We start from the raw sequence: 23,098 nt of genomic DNA on the forward strand, positions 1-23,098 counted from the left end.
TTTAAACTTTTTCCCATCTTCTTCCACCGTCTCTTCTCCCTGGTCTCGGATTCTGCCAGTCCTTTCCGTCTATTCCATATGGTCCATTAACCTGGTGATCTTCTGTCCGAGGCTCTTAACTCTTTTCCAAGTCCCTTCTGCAGATCTTCTTCATATTTATACATGCACTTTACTTTGTCTTCTGTTGATCTTGTTCTTAATTTCCTTCCTTTGATGCCGAGGAGTAGATCTCGGGGAGGCTCCAACCTAGCAATATTTTTATTCTTTCTCGACAGGTCAGCCAAATCTCCGTAGTTAGCACTAAGGTCCAAAAGATGTTTCAGGACGTGTTTCAAAATCCCTCCAAAACTGAAAGTCCCCACAACTCCAATCTCCTCCTGGCCCAAGTCCAAATCCCAAAGGTCAGTACATCCCTGCATGAGGGAATCTATCCAACTTTCCTTCTCAAATCCAAGCAGGGTTCCAATCCTCAAAATCTGACTTTCTCTAAATTCAGTCATAGAAGGCAACAACCTATATTCATCAAATTGCCTCTGTAAGACTGGGACTCTCTCCACTTGTATTACTTTAGGTTCAACAACAACTTTCTCCCTTGCCTTCTCAACAATTTGCCATGTCAAAGTAGATTCCTGAAACAATTCCTGAATAGTTTCTGTATAGATGTTCACTTTTTGTCCCAGATCAGTCACTTTTTGTCCCAAATTGTCAATTTTGATAGTCATCACATCCGTCTTCTTATGAAGCTGTTCCAATGAGGCACTTATCTTGCATAATGCAATCACCAAGGCTTCTTCTGTCGACATTCTTACCAATCCAAGGTCAATCCCTGGTTCTCACAGTTTTTTATCTCTGCAGCTGGTAATCCCCCCAGCTCCACTCCTGTAACAGTTTCAAAGGCTCCCTCTAGAGGGAAACAATTTCTATTTGTATCAATCCTTTTAAACACAGTTCAAGCAACAAAATTAGTTTCAATTTTCGGTTACTTTTACTCCTTTTTAAACGCAGAAGGAAACAATGGAAACAATATATTTCTCTTATTTAGCTATCTGTCCACATACGTTTTATTCACAGTCAATGAACTTTCCCAAAACGTCAGTCTTACTAGCAGCCCTTTTCCAGGTTCGAAGCGGTGGTAATTTATCTTTCTTCGCTCTCTCTCCTGCAGGCTTACACGATCCAAAATTTCCCCCCTCTTATCCTGCTTCCAAGGGGGGGGGTTAATAATTTTAACCGATGGAGGTTTAATCCTTTACAGAAGACTTTCCAAGACTTTAGCTTGCAGCCTCTTTGCTTCAGTCTATTTACAAAAGGGGAAGGCAGACTTCCTGTTTTAAACCTCCCCGTTTCGGTGCCAAATTAAGACGTTTAAAAATTCAATTTTCCGTTCTACTCACGGGTAGTTGTTTTAAGATCAAATTGTCCACAGGAAAAAGTCAGCGCTCTCCGACAACAGCTATGCGGCTTCACTCCGTGAAAGAAGCAGTCAATTTGAAGCACCGCGCCACTCACCCCACGTCGCTCTGGATCCCCGAAACCGGGTTTCCCCGCGAGTAGGGGAGGCGCAAAAGGTGCCAGCCGAATCCCACGTTCACAGGCTTCTCCCGCCTGTGATTTTTGGTGGGTCCCCGCCTTCGCTGTGGTGGCCAGACCCTAATTTCCACGAAGCAAATTCCTCCCGATCAGAGGAATTCAGCCATTGCTGGAGGCGCCAACCCGGAAGTCCTATCTTGGATAATAGAGATCTAGCCTTCAGCCTGCTTTTGTTTTGTTTTTTTTTAAATAATATTTATTAAAGTTTCCAGAATAAAAAAGGAAAGAAAGAAAGAAGAAAAGAATAAAGCTTACACTTAATTTCATTGACATCTTTCCAAGACTCCCCCCCTCCCCCTCTTGTATTCCATTTCCATTAAATTAATTCCACAAATTCTTACCCCAAATTTTAAAGCCTTATTATAATTATAAATAACCCATTTATTCAAAATTAATTTATCTTATTTAACCATTTCTCCTTGTATTTTTTATGCTTCCCTAAGATCGACCCCAATTCCCTTCCACGAATTCCCCTATTTTCATAAAACAAGAAAAAATAATTTAAAAAAAGAGAAGAAAGAAAAAATATGTAATTTTACAGCCTTTGGATTCCAAATCTCCCTCCCCCCTTTCCCGGTTCCGATCCCCAAAGTTCATCCATCTGTCTACTGCCAGCCTGGAGAACCCACGTCCATGTCTCAATTCCACTTTGCCGTCTTTTGATAGCTTTTAATTTCAGAAAGTCCAATCTCGGAGAAACTCTCAGAAAAGATCATTCTTCTTCCATCCAGACCTCTATGTTTAAGAGTATAACTCAAATTCTGTTTCTTGATCCTTTTAAAGTCTGGATGTCCCAAATGTTCCAACTTCGAGTTTAGTCCAGCTCTTATTCCTCAGGTTTCTTTTCCTGTTCTGCTGCAAAAACCTTCTAATTCAGAAACTTCTTGTTCTCCACAGAGGCTTTATTTATTCAGGAACATAAACTTACGTCAAGTCCCTTCCTTTCTTCAATAGATAAATCCATTGTCTCCTTTAGTGTAGAAACCTCTGTAGACAAAATAATGCTTCGTTTTTGCAGCTTTCCCAGGAGATAACAAATCCTGCTCAATTTCATAGTATTTTTCCACTTGCTGCCACTGTTGCAATGTCCCGACCTCCCTCTAGAGGGAATATGGTAACTTAATTTCTTTCCAGATCAGACCCAAAAGTCAAATAACTTGTTGCCTTTATTTCCAATAATTTATGTCCAAATTGTAACAAATCTAACTAGCAAAGCCATCGTAACAAAGTTCTCTTTTATTTTCCTGCTTTGACAGCTACTTTGACAGCTGACAAAGTTTCTGTGTCTCTTCACGAGTCTCTCATGACGGATCGCTCCCGGTTCCCGGGGGGTTGCATTTTAGTTCTCACAAACCAATCTTCTCCTCCAGCACAATTATTGTAATTTCCCTTCGTGAAATTAAATTTTTTTCAAATAAACAAGTTCATCTCTCGATCTTAGTTGTCAAATCCTTGCGTTAAGACATCTACAACGGGGGGGCGGACTTCCTTTTTGCACCTCCCCCGCTCACTCCAAATTCATAAATCAAATTTTTCCTTTTAAGTCCGATAAATTTACTCACGGGTTGTGCTTTTTAATCCAAAATTTTCCAAAGAAGAAGTCGTTGCTCTCCGCCGAATAGCATGCGGCTTCGCTAGGCAGGGGAAGCAGTGGACTCATAGCACCACACACCCCCGTCACCCGCTCCGCAGCCTTTAAAAAGGCTCCTTCGCGGGTCGGGGGGCGCAAACGGTGCCCGCCGAGTCACCAAGTCCATGGGCATCACCGCCCATGGTTTTTGAGGGTCCCCGCGTCGCTGGCGCGGCAGGACCCAACCCCTACCCAGCAGGCTCCCTCCGGAGCTCGGAGGGAGTCCGCCATTCGGCGATGGCGCCGACCCGGAAGTCTGCCTTTGTAACTTCAAGGATGGATTACTGCAGTGCATTAACCTGAAGACAATTCAAAGACTGCGGCTGGTGCAGAGAGAATGCCGCTGTTCCATTTTATACTGTTAGTGAAAGTATACTCAACCAGCACTAGAGAAACTGCACTGACAATTCAAGGCCAAAGCAAGTGTTGAATTTTATTTTTAAAACACTTAAGGGCCTGCCTTCTGAGGAGATCACCTCTCCTTTTACAATCCACTCACTACTGCCAGTGAAGATTAGCAGATAATGAGGAGCAGGTCCTTTTCCACAACAACCTCAAGGCTGTGGAATGGGTTGCTGGAGGAGGCATGCCAATGTACTTAGGAAGCTGTGCAGATCTTATCCAGGGAAACGTCTGGAGTCCGAGCTGCTAAGTAATCAAACAGTGCTTCTTGCTAACAGGCACCGGATTTTATTGCTACAGGCGGTAATAAAAATACACATGTTTATGATTGTTATGTATGCCATCTAGTCCAGTAGAGAAAGAAAATAATTCCAGCCAAGTATTTATATATGATAAAATATAGAGTTATTTTGCAGAGAAAGATGTGGTATCTGCAAAATAACTCTATATTTTATCATATATAAATACTTGGCTGGGATTATTTTTGAGGTATTATATTGAAATAGTTTCATTTACTTGGAAGCATGTGCTAGTGAAAAATTGGGGTTTATTTCCAAGTAGATATGCATAGAATTGGGTGTTAGATTCAGAGTATTATTATTTTTTTGTACCATTTCTAAACTGCTCTGTTGATTGATAGTGCAACCAGGAAGTGGCACCCAGTTCCACTGTTGATGCGTAATCCAGAACTTCGGTTCAGTAAAGGGACACTCAGCCCTTGAAACATGAGGAAGGAAACTTTTATTGCTTCATAAATATGAAAAAGGCAGTCTTATTCCAGATAACACAGAAACATGAAAATGAGCAAATACAGTTAGAAATCTGAGCTGTTAAAAGAGAACTTCTAATTCAAAATCAAGGGGGGGGCTGAACTTTAAAAAATTCCAAAGGGTGTCAGAGTTAAAGTTGGGGGTAATTTTCAATTATAAGATATTCAAAATGAAGAGAAAAATGTTAACATGTGCAGCAAATGTATTTGACAAAAAATAAAAGAATGTCTAACTATCAGGAGGATGCTTCAAAACTTAACAGAAGACCATTAAGAGTATGGGTAGGCAAACTAAGGCCCGGGAGACGGATCCGGCCCAATCACCTTCTAAATCCAGCCCGTGGGTGGTCTGGGAATCAGTGTGTTTTTACATGAGTAGAATGTGTCCTTTTATTTAAAATGCATCTCTGGGTTATTTGTGGGGTTATTTGTGCGGCACAGGAATTCGTTCATCCCCCACAAAAAAATATAGTCCAGCCCCCCCACAAGGTCTGAGGGACAGTGGACCGGCCCCCTGCTGAAAAAGTTTGCTGACCCCTGATAAGAGAAACCACATAAAGTTCTTGAAATAAGTTGAGTACAGACATCTCTAGAGCACCAGACAAAATAAATACATATCTTGCATGTTGGACTGCTTTATGGTCCTGATCTAGTGAACTTATTAAGATGGCTCACTGAAAAGAAGATTCCACACAAGTATCAAGTCTAACGGCAGCTTCAGACATTACAGACAGTGCAGCCATCTCAATATTCAAATGTCTTGCACTTCCAGTCCGTGGCAAAAGGAGCATGGACATACATGTATGACTTGTAAGCTTTGGTTAAGCACATTAGTGTGAGAGCTTGTGCGTGTAGCAACATCAAAAGTCTCTCTAACGAGAAACAAACTGATCTATCATTTTTTCCTAAAGCATTCCTGGACAATACTCTGGAAAATATTCTTTGACATCCTAACATACTTAATATGGTACTGGGTGCAAATTTGTGTCACTTGTTTCTTCAGGGCTGAAGCACTATTTTAAATTGAAAAACAATGACATCCTTTTTTTCTTTTCTTTTCTTCTTCAAGCCAGGGACTTGGAATTTTTCCAAGGTTGCTTTTCGCACTCTCCCCGGTGCCAGTTCCTGGCAAATTGTATACAAGGTGACTAAGATTAGGAAAGCATCCATGGGATTACACTGAATGAAGTCAAGGCCAGCCCACCCATGAGGTGAGGTGAGTGCCTTTGCAACCAGTGGAAAAATGACACTGGTATCAACACCAATTTTCAGCAAGATCTTGAGAGATCTGAGAGTACAAGAGATCTTGCAAGATTTTGGTAAAATCTCACTAGAAATCAGCGCCACTCAGTGTTAGAAACTGAGATATATAAGCTAGGCCCCAAATGGCTCCTTAAACCAAGGTTACAGCTGCCAAAACAGAGTGTCTAGTTGCCATTTTGGGGTAAGAGGGCCCTAAAGTCTTATTTTTCAAATGGTGGGCTGACACCTCCAGATAGTAGAAATGTCAGGAGCCATCTTGGCACCCAGGCATCTTCTCTTGGTTGCAAATTTTGAACACTGGTGCCAATGCCAGCACCACGTTTATGGAGTTGCAGCAGAGCAGGGTGGTGTTTCCCAGGTAAAGGTAAAAGGCAAAGACGCCTGGCCAGTTAGGTCCAGTCGAATTTGACTATGGGGTATGCCAAGGAACACTGTGATGAGTGCCAGAAGGCATGGAAACACCATTTACCTTCCCACCACAGTGGTACCTATTTTTGTACTTGCGGTGGTTTGCTTTCGAACTGCTAGGTTGGCAGGAACTGGAGCAAAGCAATGGGAGCTCACCCCGCTGCACAGATTCGAACTGCAGTCCTTACAATCAGGAAGCACAAGAGGATCAGTGGTTTAGACCACAGCACCACCCACATCCCAGTACTGACTGAAGTGTAAATGGTGAAGTTGACTCACACCACTGAAGGAAATTAATTTGTTCTACTTGGGTGTCAGGATCCAATTTTGTATGTGATGTATACTGATCAAAATATTGTTTTCATTTTGTGATGACATTCTTGGAAACAAGGGTAATCTGATCTAAGTAAATCTTAGGTGGCAACTAGGCCACTCATCTTACTCCAGTCTTGCAATCAGCAGTTCCACTCATCTTCCTGTACCACATCTGGCAACCGTGCAGCAGGTGCTGGTGTAACAGGGCTTACCTATTATGTTGCCAATGCCCTGGACATAGCTGTTGGCCACTTTTTTGATGACCCACAGAAGCAAGTCTGTAAATATCCACTTAACTATTTTGAACTATATCCCTCCTAATCTTAGAGCTGGTGCTTACAAATATACTGTTTGTGGTATTGTATTTTACTCCTTCTGTGTCCATGGCAACTGTCAACTTGTGGTGACTCATTTGCTACGAACAAAAGCTGAAACTTTGCAGGCTATCTCTCAGTCCGCAGAAGCTTGTGTCAGAGTACATTTCAGTTTCTACTTGCAGAATGTAACATAGATAACTTGCTCAGCAGGAACACACAACCAAAATGGGTTTTCAAAGGAAGGGAGGGGAGCAGCTGCCACAACTGCATATTACACTTGGTTTTTTTTTTAACAAAATCAGAGTGCTTAAGAGCCTGTTAAAGTAACCTTCTGAATCTACCTGTTAAGTTTCTAACGTGACTTTTATGTACAACTGATCTACGTATCTATACAGTTCCTCCTGTGACTGTCCCGCTTCAGAAGAATGCAGGTCTCACAAACCTGAATCTCCTGCACATCAATTTTTTTCTGAAACTGGCCTGTGGTAATAGTACTTTTTGTCTCAACCACTTGGTTGTGTGATTCCCCAAATCAATGGCTTATATAGAGGGCTTTTTTTCTGCTGGAACTCACCAGAACTTAGTTCTGGTACCTCTCAAGTGGGCACTACTGCAATTATAAGAAGTGTTCATGGTGAGTTCTGGCACCTCTTTTTCTAGACAAATGCCACTATACAATACAGATGTTAGCCATTTTATTGTTATGCTTCTATATTTTGTTTTGTTTGTACAAAGTATACTGGTCATTGACCATAATAAAGAGATTGATGTAATTCTCTTCATATTTACTCAGAAGTTGCACAGTGTGCATATGATTACAACCTTAATATAAAAAATGCAAATACGGAAATTGGATCAGAACAGATGAACTACTTTACTTGCTGGAAAATTATTCTTCTTAACCCCTACCTAGTTTTGCAAGGCTGCTTCAACCAGTCATCCTCCCTCAATTTCCTAGTCACAAGAACCCAAATGAATATGGATAGATACTACAGCTTTTATGTCCCATGATCTCATACACAAGATCAATCACTGTTTGTGATTTCTTGACCACTGCTACACAGGAATTTGAGCTCTGCTTTTGAAGTCTACAAAACTGAACTTCCATGATTGTTAGCCAAATAAATTACTATGGGCACCACATTAAAAAGTTACGCTGCCTCATTAGATGTTCAAAACCACTGAAAAATCTTATTGTATCCAAGATGCATAAATTTAGGCTAGGTTGAGTAGCCAGTCATTCCTTCCACTATCCTGTGGGGCTGTCTGCGCTCTATACCTTTACAGAACATTATTTCCCTCAAAGCTTTTGCTTACCCCTCACAGACTTACAATTCCAAGCATCTCTTAACAAACTATAGTGCCCAGAATTCTTTGAGAAAAAGGTGTCTCAAATGTGCTTTAAAGCAATAGTGTATACCGCATCTCAGCTTCCTTGCTTCTTATCGAACAGAAGCAAAGTCCATTTCTGTAGTATGTACTGCCAAGTGAGGGAATTATTCAAGGCCAGGGAGTAGTGGAAAGCACTTCTCTGAAGCAAGATATTGATTCCGCATTACTGTACAATGCACATATTGGCGCCATTTTGAAAGAGGCACTCTTTGGCTTCTTGTGTTGCTAGCAGGGTTTGTTTGTTTGTTTGTTTTTTTAAGATTGCTCCTGTAGCTGAGTACACAGAAGGTTTTCAATGCTTGTCACGAATGCTAAATTTCTGGTCAACACTAACAGTCATTATTTGTGGAGTCCTGACTAACAAAACTATTTCTAGTTAACAGAGATGATAAACAGAGGTTGAATGCAAATCAACAAGTCAAGCAAACCAAACAAATAAAGACACATGAATGAAAACCTGAAAGGCAGAAACCAAAGCCCAATAATTTATTTATAAAACTTGAGTCACTGTATCTACCCCTAAATGGGAAAAGTAGCATACAACACAAAATAATATATTAACTTCAAAGGAGAGGTTAAAGAAATATATTTCAAAGTTTCCCCATTTGTTCCCACATCTCATAAAGACACTGCAAAAGCCAAACATTACCACAGATCTCTCTAAAACAAAAACACAATATTTTCCCCATCATGTGGCACTTCTAAAAGATCTTTACCAAAAGAATTTGTTTTCAGACTCAGCTGTAATGAAATCCACTAGATTTCCAATTACAACAAAACAATTATCTGAATAATGCCAGGTTCTTGAATATTCCATTATCAGCACCGCCAGAAGATCTCCATTTCCACTACTTGACTTTATCATCTCCGCATTAGCACCACTTCCAGTTCTCATGAAACAATTCCACTGAAAACAGCTTTTCATTTTTCAACAAACAAACCTAAATCTAAGGCTGCACATGGAAGTCTCTGCCAAAGGGAAATGTGGTTGAGTTAAAAGGAGTTGCGTATTTTGGGCATTTTTCAACCCCCACCCCAAGCTTGAGAGGTTAGAACAAAAACAAATCAAGGTATTATGGCATCCTTCCAACTTTTTGTGCTCAAATTCATTTTGGCCTTGTAAGTCAGTAGTCACCCTAAGGAAACCTTTTGTTTGACTTCCTGGCTGACACCCATTTACCCAGAAATGTGGGAATAGCTTTAAGTGTTCTATTCTTCTATTCTCACAGAATAAAAAAGAAAATTGTTGCTGAGATTGCAAACTGGAGGCCTTCAGTGGTTCCCTATCCCCATGACAGAAATACCAACAAAGTAGATGGGGGGAAAGAGGAAAGAGCAGTTCCTAACTCACGTGCATATTTCTCACCCAGTGTGCAGGCTATAGTCAGATAACCCCCGCCCCCAGTCTGCCCCCTTTGCTGATTAGGTAAAATATACACACTATTTCTTTATGCAATACCACAGTAAAATAGCTTGCTTCACACTAAGCTACTGGCAAGCAGCGCAGACATACTGCAAAGCATGAGAGGATGACCCATAGCCTACTAATGTACCCTTATAGAGCATTCTGATGCTGTACTATATTTATTTGAAATTTAACATTGTTGAGTGCACAGAAAAATGCCTGCCTTTTTACAATGCAACTTAAAACAGACAATGAAGTACAGAATAGCAGTGAAACAGCATTCAGGTAAAATCATCAAAGGGTACAAGCTTCAAAACCATTCAAACTGAAGCCTCATTTCTGTTCAAACTAACTAAAGATGTAGGGCTTAACTGAGGAGGGGGTGAGCGATGTACTCCTTGGAGGAAAAGGTGGTATAGAAGTGCAATAAATGAGCTCTTCTGCTTTCCTGCTTAAGAAAGCTAGAGGGGGCACCCATGTGGAGATGTCAGTCACCAACCCGGCACCCAGAGATCTCCACATGGTTGCAACTGGACCCTCACCAGTCACAAAACACACCTGGCACCTGTAATTTCTAGCATGACATATATCTGAGTTTCTAACACTGTGCGCTATGCTTGTAAACAACAATGCATACACACAAATCATAACTGTTTCATTTTTCATGTCCCAATGAAATATGAAGGGTAGGAAAGATAAGGGCAGGTAGTAGAGGCAGGTATGTGGTAGTGCACTGCAGAAATAACCTTTCCCCTGTGCAACTGTAAGTGCTAGGAGTGCTGTCCGTTTGTACCCTACCAACAGATGAGGTTTCATTTCTGCCACTTTTCAGGCAGACCTCAGAAATCAGTTTGTTTCCTAGCTCCCTCCATAGCTACGAAGTCTAGAAAATTCTCTTCGAGATGAAAGCCTGGCCATACTGAATCGTGTACCAGGTTAAATTCCACCAAGGGAGACAGGAGAGAGCATAAGAGCCTGCTGGATCAGGCCACTGGCCCATATAGCGCAGCATCCTGTTCTCACAGTGGCCAACCAGATAGATGCCTATGGGAAGTCCTCAAGAAGATCCCAAGAACCATGAACTCACGTTCTCTTATAATGGCAATGGTGCCCACCTGAGAGGTGCCGGAAAAGAGTTCCTGTGAGTTCCAGCTGAAAAAAAGCCCTGCATATTCCAAAAGGTGTTTTTAAGGCACCAAAGAATTGCCTCTTTAAAAAGGAAGATGGGTGTAAGATGGAACCAGATAGAGGGCCTTCTCGGCGGTAGCACCCTCCCTGTGGAACGCCCTCCTGTCAGGTGTCAAGGAGATAAAGAATGACACAACTTTTAGATGACATCGGAAGGCAGCCCTGTATCGGGAAGTTTTTAACATTTGGTGTTTTCTTATGTTTTTATATTCTGCTGGAAGCCGCCCAGAATGGCTGCGGCAACCCAGTCAGATGGGCAGGATACAAATAAATTGTTGTTGCTGCTGCTGCTGCTGTCGTTGTCGTCATCATCATCATCATCATCAATCTGCCCACAATAGTTTAAGAGTCCACTCATGTTTTACCACTGTGATTAGCACACAGAAGTAATATACTATTTTCAATGCATGTTGTCATATTTTACTACATCAATCAGCAATTTAGTCACACTCATTTTATTACTCTTACTACTATTATTATTTACATATGTATACTCAAGCACATGCTGCATAAAAACATGGGAATTTAGTATCAAATGCAGAGGTAGCATGAAGGTATGTGTGTATTTATTTATTACATTTATATCCCAAAATTCCTCCCAAAGGAGCCCAGAGAGACAGTGAGCAGCTATCCCATAAAACGGTTTACTAAACCTGCAAAGACTAACCTCCAAACTACTGACTTTTCCAAATATTAAGCATGTAATTGCCTGAAAACCTAAACTTTATGTGATTTAAATTTAATGTTCAGTGGATATTTGCCATTCACTTTTTTCACAATTAAAGCACCTTAATGTAATACTTAAATAGCTCCTGCCTTTAATAGGAAATTATAAATGCTATGTTTATAGCAAGAATACCAAGGTGATAGAGTGTAGAATATAAAAAATAAAATCTTTGTTATGTTAAAAGTATTTGTTTAAAGTGTACTCTTTTTCAAAATAAAACTGAGCAGCATGATAAAATTCTTATTAAGATGAAATAAATCTCAGTGGAAAATATTAGGTGATGCTTGCTCACCGCCACGGCATCGAAGTATATAGTTTCTGCCGCTTTTTTATGTCTGTTTGTTCTTTTAAGTCAGAACTCTGTTAGTCTGAATATAACAGGGATTTCTCTCTCTCTGGTTCAGAGTCCTAAAGCCTAATATAGTCAGGAGTGAAGTATGGCCCTGAAGGCAGATTCTGAGCTAGAAACAAAATCTTATTTGTATCTTGGGAATCTCTGGTTGTTTTAAGTGACAGTAGCTTTCTAACGTTTATTTCAGAAAAAAAGACCATCTGTATACAAAATTTCCAACACAAACACCCCACAGACACCATTTTAAGACACTTAGTGAGGCCTGACATACATATTGCTTGAAAGTTCAGAGCTCACAGAAATTTTATGATCACAGAAAAATTGCACCATGGCCAATGCCCCTACTCCAACAAACACCAAGTTCCCCCCAATTCATAAATTACCATCATAGGAGGAGAAGGGGGGGGGCTTTTCTCATCCTTAATTTAATTTCTGCTGATTCATGTTCTGTTCACATTCCCTAACATGCCTTTTAACTTCACAACAATTCCTTCACCACAACTTTTAATGTGAAAAGTTCCTATTTTCTTTCGTCTGGTGATGAGGTCAAGAAGGATGGATGGATTAAAACTGCTGTGATAACATTGCTTTCATTCATTCATATAAACCATGAATGCAGTGTTCAAAGTAGCCAGGCGCCATGAGCATTTTGCACCTGGCTATTGACCATTTACAACCAAGCGAAGATGCCTGGGTGCCAGGACGGCTCCTGACATTTCTACCATCTGGAGGTGCATGCCTGGGGATCACTGGACCGGGACTCTCTTCACGCACTAGCAACACATCCTGCCAAATTCTGTCAGTTATATTTTATCTGCACAACTGGAATGAATTTCAGGAACCAAAATGCTTTGCAGCCTGAGCAACAGCACTCACCATTAAGAAAAAGAGGTAGGAATAGGCCAATATATATATGTAGACTGTCCAGGGATTAAATGTATTTTCTTCTTTAAATTCTCAAGCTCAAGGTTGTCATCTGAACTAGCCCGATTTTTAACTGATAATCAATCACAGCCAGCCCACCATTTGAAAAATAAGACTTTAGAGCCCTCTTACCCCAAAATGGCAACTAGACATTCTGTTTTGGCAGCTGTAACCTTGATTTAAGGAGCCATTTGGGGCCTAGCTTATATATCTCAGTTTCTAGAACTGCATGTCTGTTCCCAACAGTCAGCAAGAAGAGAAAGTTGTGAGGAAAAGAGATGAGAGCACTACCCATGAAGGATCTCACAATTGCTACACAATATTAGGGTATTCAGTTGTGGAGATATAATGGCAGTTTTTTGTGCAGAAACCCGAAATGAAAGGAGTTATTTCCAAATCTATTATATTCCCACAAATAAACTGCTTTACAATTTAGCAGCTCCCAGTTAGTCACCCCAAATGATTTTATACTTCCAAAGTGTGCCACTATTTTCTGTATACAGTGGTACCTCTGGTTATGAACTTAATCTGTTCCAGAGGTCCATTCGTAACCGGAAACCGCTTGTAACATGAGGCGCGCTTCCGCTAATGGCGCCTCCCGCTGCTGCCACGCCACCGGAGCACGACTTCCGCTCACATCCAGGGGCAAAGTTCGCAACAAAGGGCATCTACTTCCGGGTTAGCGGAGCGCGTAACCCAAAGAATTCGTAAGGGGGACAGTTCGCAACACGAAGTACCACTGTATAAAGCAATGCAATGATTAGGGCCAGAAAGATGTGGCTTATGTGAAAAGTGTTAATCTACTAATCAACTGTGCCTTGACATTTACCACATACATTCATATCTTAGGCAAATTCTGAAGAGTGACCCAGTTCAGGTCATGGTGATCCAGCTGCCAAATGAGTTTTTCACCCAGAGGCAAAATGTCTAAACTACCCAAAGTATCTAACAACAACAACTTCTACCCAAGCACCATGAAACCTATGTGCAATTCTCATGTATTTCCACGTGGATTGCATATAAATTCCTTGCATACTGTGCTTTCCAACTTGTATCTCTGGTACCAAAAGCTCAGCTGCACCTATCCAAATCATAAAATGAAAATGTAAACCAAACAGCAGTTTGGCTGAAATGCTGTAGAATTGAAACTGCCAAGTTATGACACTTACCATAATTATTGTCCATTTTTTCTAACTTTTTTCCTCTTAAACTAAGTTTTACTTAAGAGCAGACCTATTGCAATTGTTGGGCCTAATTTATGGCCGTGTTCATTCATTTCAGTGGATCTATACTCTGAGTAAAACTTAACTGAATGCCACCCTATGCAACTATAACTGCTGGTTTAAAAATCCAAATTCCACACATACTATAGGAACAGGCAAGAAATCTAGTTTCTACATAGAAGAGAATATATATCCTTCAGTTGGATAAATATCCGAAGAGAAACAGAAATTAGGACTAAGTGGCAAAGACATTCCTATTTCACTACCACAATCCTTTACGAAGTATTTTGTACATGAGAGGAGCTGCACTGGATCAGACCAAAGGTCCCTGTAGTCCAGCATCCTGTTTCCCACAGTGACCAGATGCCTAAGGGAAGCTTACAAGCAAAGAACAAAGGCAACTGGTGGAAATACAGCTACTTTGACATAGTATGGTGCTATTAAATTCAAAGAGGCCTATCAAAAGTTTCTAGCTCAAACGGTGATAAAAGGAAATTAGTGTATCCCAATGATACTAGTGTTTTCAACTGAAGAATTCTGTTCTGCAAATTCTCAGTAATGGAACTGTGACCCCCTACTCCTATTTTAATTTAACGTTTATTATTGGGGGGGGGGGAACCCTGCTGAGAATGTTATTGTTCAAAATTTACCAGCTATTAACAACTCCAGAAGATACAGAAGGCAATTTGTTTAAGGAAATATGGGAGTAAATGTAGACAATAACAATTACAGAATTGTGGTTGACCATCAGTATGCACTAAAAGGCTCTGAACATCTTCCTTTTAGATCAGGTAAGAGAGAACCATTACAAGATGATGTTTCAGTACATTCTAGCACTTGACAGAAGCATTACACATTGGAAATATACACATATTAAGGCTGACGTTTTGTTGGAATTCTCTTCTCTTCTAGTCACTGATTTGACTTAGTTACAGTCATACCTCGGGTTGAAGTAGCTTCGGGATGAATATTTTTGGGTTGCGCTCTGCGGCGACCCAGAAGTAACGGAGCACGTTACTTCCAGGTTTTGCGGCTCACGCATGCGCAGACGCTCAAAATGAAGCCACACGCATGTGCAGAAGCGGCGAAACATGAGCTGTGCAGTCGCGTCTTATGTTTACTTCAGGATGCGAACGGGGCTCCGGAACGGATCCCGTTTGTATCCAGAGGTACCACTGTATTTGGATAAAATAATTTAGAAGGTTTACCACAAACTAAATTTGAACCCAATAACAGCAGCATATACCATATTTTTCCGTGTATTAGACAAGGTTTTTTGACTCAAAAATTGTGTCAAAAAACTGGGGTTGTCGAATACACAGATAGTGGCATGGGGGCGGGGGGACAAGCGGTGCGTCCGCCAGCCAGTTGGCGGAACAGCAACTTCCCCCGATGCCGCTACGTGTGGGAAATGATCTAGGGAGTTTTCCTTCCCACAGCTACGTGAGGGGAGAAGCTCAACTTTGGGCCATCTCTCCTCATTTTCTTAAAATTGAGTTCCCAAAGATAGGGGGTTCTTATACATGGGGGGGGGGGGCGTCTTAAAGATGGAAAAATACAGTAAATTAACTACCAAGAAATGGTGGGATGCACTGGCCCTTTGTAAAGAGAATAGCTGGTTCTGCTTGAATTAGAGGACCACATTCCCTTTTATTTTGTGATAACCCCTTAGTTATTATTTTTGAATGGTTATGTCATTATTTGCCTAGAATTTGGGTGGGGGTGAGGTTTATGCATTCATTACGAGGTCTCTTACCCTTTTCCCTATAATTTGAGAAGATATGGAGACTGGAATAAAAGTTTTTGAATGACAGTATCTGAGAGACTATGAGAAACAGATCCCTTGTATTATTTTCATGAAGGTAAATTACAATTTGAATACAACATGCACAAGACTTGCTATACGATATGAAAAACTGTACAACATTTAATATTTGCAGAATGATAATCCAGAGAGAGAGAAATGTCATTGCAGTGAAAATTGAGCCTGTCAACATCTAATGTTAGTCATTTGATGCTTAAAAGAAAGAGCTCAGTTTTGTGATTTTTTCCTTGCCTAGCAATCAGAAAGCAATTTTTACTTCTTGCAAATCACCAAGCAAATGGCTATTATGTAGAATTTGCAACCTTATAACAACAAACTCAGATTGTTTGCAATACATACACCACACATATTGGTGGTCTTCCATCCAGGCTCTTGCATCCATACTAGCTTCACCACCAGGTGCTCCCAGGCCATTGTTCTGAGGTGCCTGATCTCCAAGATATAATTCCTTAAACATCCAATCACTTTCTGAAATATGAAGTGCTTCATTTCAAATCATCTTTCCATAACGTATTGCATAACGTACTGAAACACATTCTATGTGGGGCTGCCACTGCAGACAGTTTGGAAACTTCAGCTGGTGTAGAATTCACTGCTGGGACCAGACACTTTGAGCATGTAATGCCTATCCCGGCCCAATTGCACTGGCTGCCAATTAGTTTCCGGTTTTGATTTATAAAGCCTTAAATGACTCGGGACCACAATACTTCAAGGACCACCTCTACCCACATGAACCAACCCCAAACCTATGTTCATCATCTGCCAGGGACTAATAGGGCTCTGAAGTGTGTGTGTGGAGGAAACAAGGAGCCGCGAGAGTGGCTCAGAAGTGAGGGTCGGCAATTTATGGGGTTTGGTGCCACCTGCAAAGCCAGGGCAGTCCGAGATGGAGGGTGGCACAAGGGTGTAGCCAAGGGGCAGCAGGGAGGGGCAACTACCCCTCCCAATCAATAAAAATACATAGCAAACTGAGGTTCTGCCCCCCCCCAACAAAAGTCCTGGCTGTGCCCATGGGGCGGCATACAGGATGTGGCGGAGGAGAAAGAGTGTGCTATGTGCCAGCTAGATGGTGGAGATGTCAGCTGCCATCCTGGCACCCAAGCATCTTCACTTGCACGCAAGGAGCTGATAGTCGGGTGCAAAATGCGCCTACTAAGTTCCAGCACTGCTCCTTTGCGAAAGGTCCGGAGGGCAACAACACAAGAATGGGCCTTTTCCGCAGTGGCTCCTCACTTGTGGAATGCTCTCCCCAGGAAGGCTTTCCTGACACCTTTGTTACATACCTTGAGGTGCCAGGCAAAAGGATTCCTCTTGTCCCAGGGCTTCTATGGCGTTTTAAACTGTGAAAGGGGTGTTGGAATGTTGTTATTGTTTATTACTATGGCAAGAATTGTTTGTGTGTCAGATTGTAAACCGCCCTGTGATCCTCAGATGAAGGGAAGCATATAAATTTAATAAATAAACCGTAACAGAAAATATTAGAAGCATTTAAAGATATGCCACTGATATAGATATATTTTTAAAAAGATGGAACTGGCAATAAAACAGCTATACAAGCCAAAGGTTTCTGACGAAATGCAGTAAACAAAAGACATCACTGTATTTTGAGATAACTCTTCAATATCAAACACATTTACTTGGAGCTGGAGGTAAGCCCAGTGTGTTCATTCCCAGGTATGAATGCTTCTGATCAGTCTGACACCTCAATCCTAAAAAGATTTACTTAAATGTAAGCAGTGGCGTAGCGTGGGGGTGCAGGGGGAGCCGGCCGCAACATCGGGGGGGGGCACCACTAATCTAGTGGAAGAGACTCGAGTGCTAAAATCCACGGGTTAGGGGGCGCAAATTACTTGCCTTGCCCCGGGTGCTGACAACCCACGCTACGCCACTGAATGTAAGTAAGTCTCATTGTTTCTGAATGGCAAATTGAGTTGTATCAAAATATTACTGAAACTTTGCAGATGCTGCAAAAATCAATCCAGCAAGAAAAAGTTATTTCTCACCTCTTTGATGGCTTATTGTCTTAACTTTCACCGAAAGGGCAATCAATCTCAGAGAGGTCCATTTGTCTTTGAATGAATGCATTGCACAATGCTAAATCTACTTGCTAGTCATAGATAAACATCATAGTCATAGATTTCAACTACATTTGTGAAACCACCAGTTTGCTAACAATGGTCTAAATATACTAAGCCCCGCAGTAGATCAATTCATTTCAGGAAAGCTTGTTTAGAGAGTGTCGTGCTCAGCAGGAGCATCTGTTAGTTAGACATGAGTAAGAAAGAGGAAAACTAATGTTTTCAAAGAATTATGCAGTATATTCTCACTGTAGGACATCTATTTTTTCATATATATTTTTCCCTTACACTGGGAAAACCATGCAAGTTTTCAGATAAGCCATACTACTACTACAAACTCCCATTTTAAACTAGCACAGCACTGCTCTATAGATACAGTAATGTGGGAACCAAAAAATCCTAATGCTCACCAACACTGAAATACAAACAACAGTATCTATATATTGAACCACCTATTATCATTAATTGTGTAAGCAAATTATTACAAAGATCTGATCGTGCTTTCTATCACAAAGAGCATATACATGGATTAATTTATTTGCATATGTAAACCACATGTTTGTAGCGTCCTAGATCTCAAAATCCACACTTTTCAAAATCTACATTTCCTCCAGTTTCAGGTCAGTTTCAGTTTCAACTTCATCTAGGATTGCAGTCTTGATAATGCATGAAATGGGAAATAAACATAAATAAAGGCAGACTATATGATATGTAAGTCAAATATAGCAACAATGTGCTATAAATGTTTCACTCAGTCTCATTTCAACAGCACACCCACCCACATTATTTTCTAATCCACCTCCCATGAAGCACTAAATAATAACCCAATTACATGGAGGTCAAAAAGTAAGGGTCCTTTTCTTTTCAGAACTATGTTCTTCTCCACATTCACTACCACACAACAGAAATTAGATAAGAACAAAATGGATATGTGTACATGGCTATGTAATCACTGACTATAAAGTTTATTGTTTTCCTAATTGCAAATCAATTTTACTGAATCTTGAAACAAGCTGTATCCTAGATTCAGTTGCTCCTTCTATGTATAAAGCAGAGAAGGGCTGCAATAAAGCAATAATCCATTCATGCTTTTCACACATGGTAGCCAGTTTTATAACACCACGCCTTCTCAACTAACAGTGCTGCTGCAGTCCCACAAAACCTGAACAGTCCAGATTTTCACAGTCATGAAGCAGGACAGATATTGTGTGAATAGTTTCATTTATACTGCCTGGAATCTTCTGAGGAAGAGCGCTGTGACAAGAGGGAGCAAGCCCTCTCCATACCTGCCAAAAGAGGACAACTTGCAAGGCAAAGGCTGTTCAGAAATGTTTTAAATCAAGCATCCCCGTTCAAACTTTGCCTCCTAAATCATTCTAATTCATCTCGCTTTAAGCGCATTTGGTGTCAAGCCAGCAGCTCCACAGGGAAAGCCAGCCATTCACAGGCACAACCAGGTGTGGGTGGATGCAGAGCCAGGCAATTAAAGGCAACCCGCCATCCAAGTGCGGCCCCCTTTCCTTAAGAGCAAAAGGCAAAACCAGGGGGGCAGGCAGGGAGAGAGGAGGCGCTCCACGTCCCCAGGCGGAGGGCGCTCCCCACAATGCAGATGTTAAGCCCCGTCCACATCCACCCTGGAAGGCAACTCCTCTTTTTCCTTCAGCTTTGTTGACAGGTTCTTTCCCTCGCCGCCCCCCCCCAAAAAAAACACGCATTTGCCATCCATCTCAGTCGCCGTCTCTCTCCCGCTCTCCCCCCATTCTTCCTCCACCCGCCCCCCCCCCCGAGGTAGCCATTGGCCCCGCTACACGCGTCTGATTTGCACAGGGAGAGAGGGACAGACGTGCATGTGGAAGGTGGCAAAGGGGCGCCGCTCGCCTTTCCTCCATGATCAACGCCCCCCCCCCATGAGCATCATCGATGGACGCTCGCAAAGCGCCCGTTGGGAAAGGGAAGGAGGAAGGGGGAGGGAACTCGAGTTTGGCTTGTCTCCCTCCCTCTCTCTCTCCCGCCCCCCCCCCGCACACACACACCTTCCCCACCACCAGGATCTGATTTCCTGCAGCAGCAGCAGCGGGCTGCTTAACCACACAACGGTACAGAACAATAAATCCAAATATATGCGGCAGCAGCAGCAGCAGCGACCCCCCCCCTCGCGGCGCGCTCCCGCGCCTCCGACACACGCCCCAAAGTGGGGGGCATTTCCTCTACGGCTCTGCGCAGATCGCCCATCTGCAGGCAGAGAGAGACGCCGCCATCCGCTGCTGGGTGGGAGGAAAAGGCAATGGAGGAGGCGGGCGGGGGGGGGGCGGCACGGGGGCACCAGCCGCCCAGGGATGGAGGGGGCGAAGGGCGCCGCGGGCCCGACTTACCCAGCAGCAGCAGCTTGAGCTCCCGGCGGGCGTCCCGCTTGTCCCGCTTGAGCTGCCTCTCGATCTCGTCGTTGATCCGGCGGGCTTCCTTGGCTTCCTCGCTCAGGCAGCACGCCATGATGGACTCCAGAGTCATTCTTCCCGAGTGGTTGAGGCGCAGCCCCCGCCCCCGCCCCCCCAACACGCGCCGCGCCCCCCGCCCCACAAAGCCGCCCGCGCAGGGAGAGAGAAGCCCAGCTGCCGCTCCCCAGCTGCGAGACCCCCGCGCAGACTCCCTCCCGGGAAGAGCCGAGCCGAGCCAGGCGAGCCCAGCCGCTGACACGCCGAGACGCGCGCGCGCTCGCTCGCTCACACGCAGCCCCCACGCGCCCGCCCCCCGCCTCTCCGGCCGTCGGCGGGCACAGCCTGCCGCGACGCCGCCTCCGGGCACACGCGCGGCGCCCCACTCCGCCTCCTCGCCCGGTCACGCACCAAGCAGGGCGAACATCCCGCCGGGAGGCAGAGGCAGCAAGAGAAAGGGAAAGACCGTCGCGGGGAAGCAGCACCTCTTTGTGTGTGTCCCCCCCGCCGCCCCCGCCGCCCCCTCGAAGCGGCCTCGCCCCGACGTGCTCTCCCCGCCCGCGGCTGGCCAAGCCAAGCGCCCACCGCGCCCTCCCGCGCCCCCGCCTGCGCCCAGAAGCCGCCCGAGGGGGTCGGCAAGGGGGCTCCGAAGCTCCCGGCAGCGAGGCCCAGGACGGGCCCGGGAGGAGCGGCTCTTCCTTTCTCGGGGCCGCCTTCCCCTCCTGTAAGAAAGGGGGGTGGGCGCGGGAGGGAGGGAGGGAGGGCAAGAGGGCCGCCCGCCCGCCCGCCCGAGGTGTGTCGCCAGCCGGACTCGGGCGGCTCGGCTCCCCGGGCGTGGCGAGGCAGAAATATGGCGGACCTTTTCTCTCGCTCGCTCGCTCGCTGCTCTGCGCGCACCACGCTCCCCTCCGCCCCGAAATGAAATCCCAGGAAAGTAATAAAAAATACCCTTCGGATCCACTGCGCTGCCTGCCTTTCTACTGCAACGCAGCAGCAATAACCGGGGGAGGAACGAGCCCTTTCCCCGCCGCACCCACTACTGAAATGGCCGCGAGGAACACGGTCTGGTTTTATGGGTCCTCGAGGGCAGGGCTGCTATGGTGGTTCATGGGCTCCCCATGGGCTCCACCTTGGTCGGTTTCTTTCGCCGCCAGCTCCGCCAGATGACACTTTATGGCGAGCCTCTTATTTTTAGAAGGCTCAACGACACTGCTGGGGCAAAGCGGGGCCGTGAGAGGCTGAGATGCAGGGGGCGACCTCGCTGCCGAGGAAATGTTATGTCTGGGGTTGGGGCTTGTGCCTGAGGCTTAGCCCCAGATACCCAACAGGAATTAAGATACTTCTGTTGGCTTACGTGCTGGGACTAAGTAAATAGCATATTTTATCATATGGATAAAATAGCATATTTTATCAGGGCAGGAATGGGGCTTATTTTGTGTGCATCACTCCACTTGCCAAATGGCAGAGCTAACCCAGACAATTTGAGTGTGTGCCATTTCCCCCCATCAGGGCTTCAGATTACTGTCAGGGAGTTAGGGTTGCCAAGTGCACAGTTGGGATAGGTGCTTACCTGCTCTTTTTTACCACCAGCTGCCTCTGGACTTGAGCCCAAAGAAATCAAAGGCATTGGGCAGAGACTGGACTGCTTGTTTGCCAAAAGACCATCCTTTGAGAACAGGGTTGCAGCCCGGCCTGCCCTTTGAGCTTTCACAACAGCTTGATCTGTTTTCACAACATGGAGAATAAATGTACAGCAAAAGGCACAGTTACTGGTTGAAGGGCTGGCAACCCTATGTGAGAAAACAATTGATGATATTGCTATTATCGAAATTGTGCTACCTAGTCCAATGCACATTCACACATAATTCCTGAGGATTTCATTGAGGCTTATACCTAAGTAAAAAAGTACAGAAAACCAGTCGGGGGGGGGGCAGGGAGAGGTTCTTACCACTTGGCAATTGGCAGTGCCATTAATAAACAACATACAGTAGTGGTTGGCTGAAATATGTAACTTGAGCAATGTGACACTAGTTCTCATGGAATAGCCAAATGTGCTTGGCATTATAGACAAATATATAACGGTTATGCCTGGGTGTTGCAGAGACCAATGTCCCAAATATTTAAAGAACCATACCTATTATTTTTGTTGGCTTATTTATTCTCATATATATCAGTCTGGGCATCTCTAAGGCATTAGTAAGATGAGAAATAAACTCATTCATTTATATTGTTTTTTCCATATGCTGTACATTCCTGGCAACACTTACCATAAATATAACCAGTTACAGATAGGTAGCCGTGTTGGTCTGCCATGGTCAAAACAAAATAAAAAAAATTCCTTCCAGTAGCACCTTAAAGACCAACTGAGTTAGTTCTAGGTATGAGCTTTCGTGTGCATGCACACTTCTTCAGATACAGATACACAGATTCAGTGTGTATCTGAAGAAGTGTGCATGCACACGAAAGCTCATACCTAGAACTAACTCAGTTGGTCTTTAAGGTGCTACTGGAAGGAATTTTTTTTATTTTGTTTTGACCATAAATATAACATTAGGGTTCCAGCCTTTGACCCTGTCTCTTTGACCCTTCAACAGCAATTTAATGTGCAGATATTATGAGATGATAGTTTATCTTCATGCTGTTAAATGCCTCACACACTGATCTCTATAGCTGCTATTCAAAACAGAAGAGCAAGCCAAGGCTTCTACTTCCTCTGGTCAGTTGGCAACTCTAGCCATAGTTAAGCTTGGTCCCCAAAATGAAATAATATCTACAACTAGCTTTCTGGAATAAGAACAAGAACCAAGTGTTTCCCTATGAATGCAACGCCCATTGTGAATGTGTATGTGATCTTTCCC

At 43.6% G+C, this 23,098-nt stretch overlaps 1 protein-coding gene across 2 annotated transcripts in view; it reads right to left on the reverse strand.

Annotated features, from left to right (window-relative positions):
* The window catches only part of LOC309352511 (guanine nucleotide-binding protein G(q) subunit alpha), a 91,545-nt gene extending 71,183 nt beyond the window's left edge, over window positions 1-20,362 (reverse strand). Inside the window, exon 1 of one of the 2 annotated variants that reach the window (XM_081881065.1) lies at window positions 20,181-20,362. In XM_081881065.1, coding sequence (XP_081737191.1) covers window positions 20,181-20,316 — 136 coding nt within the window. In that variant the 5' untranslated portion in view covers window positions 20,317-20,362. Of the gene's footprint in view, window positions 1-17,733; window positions 17,831-20,180 lie in introns of those variants that run through there. The other variant, XM_081881066.1, reaches the window with a different exon arrangement.
* Between the last annotated feature and the right edge of the window lie 2,736 nt (window positions 20,363-23,098).

Source organism: Podarcis erhardii, assembly GCF_964252035.2.
Source record: "Podarcis erhardii genome assembly, chromosome: 11".
NCBI classification, from domain to species: Eukaryota; Metazoa; Chordata; class Lepidosauria; order Squamata; family Lacertidae; genus Podarcis; species Podarcis erhardii.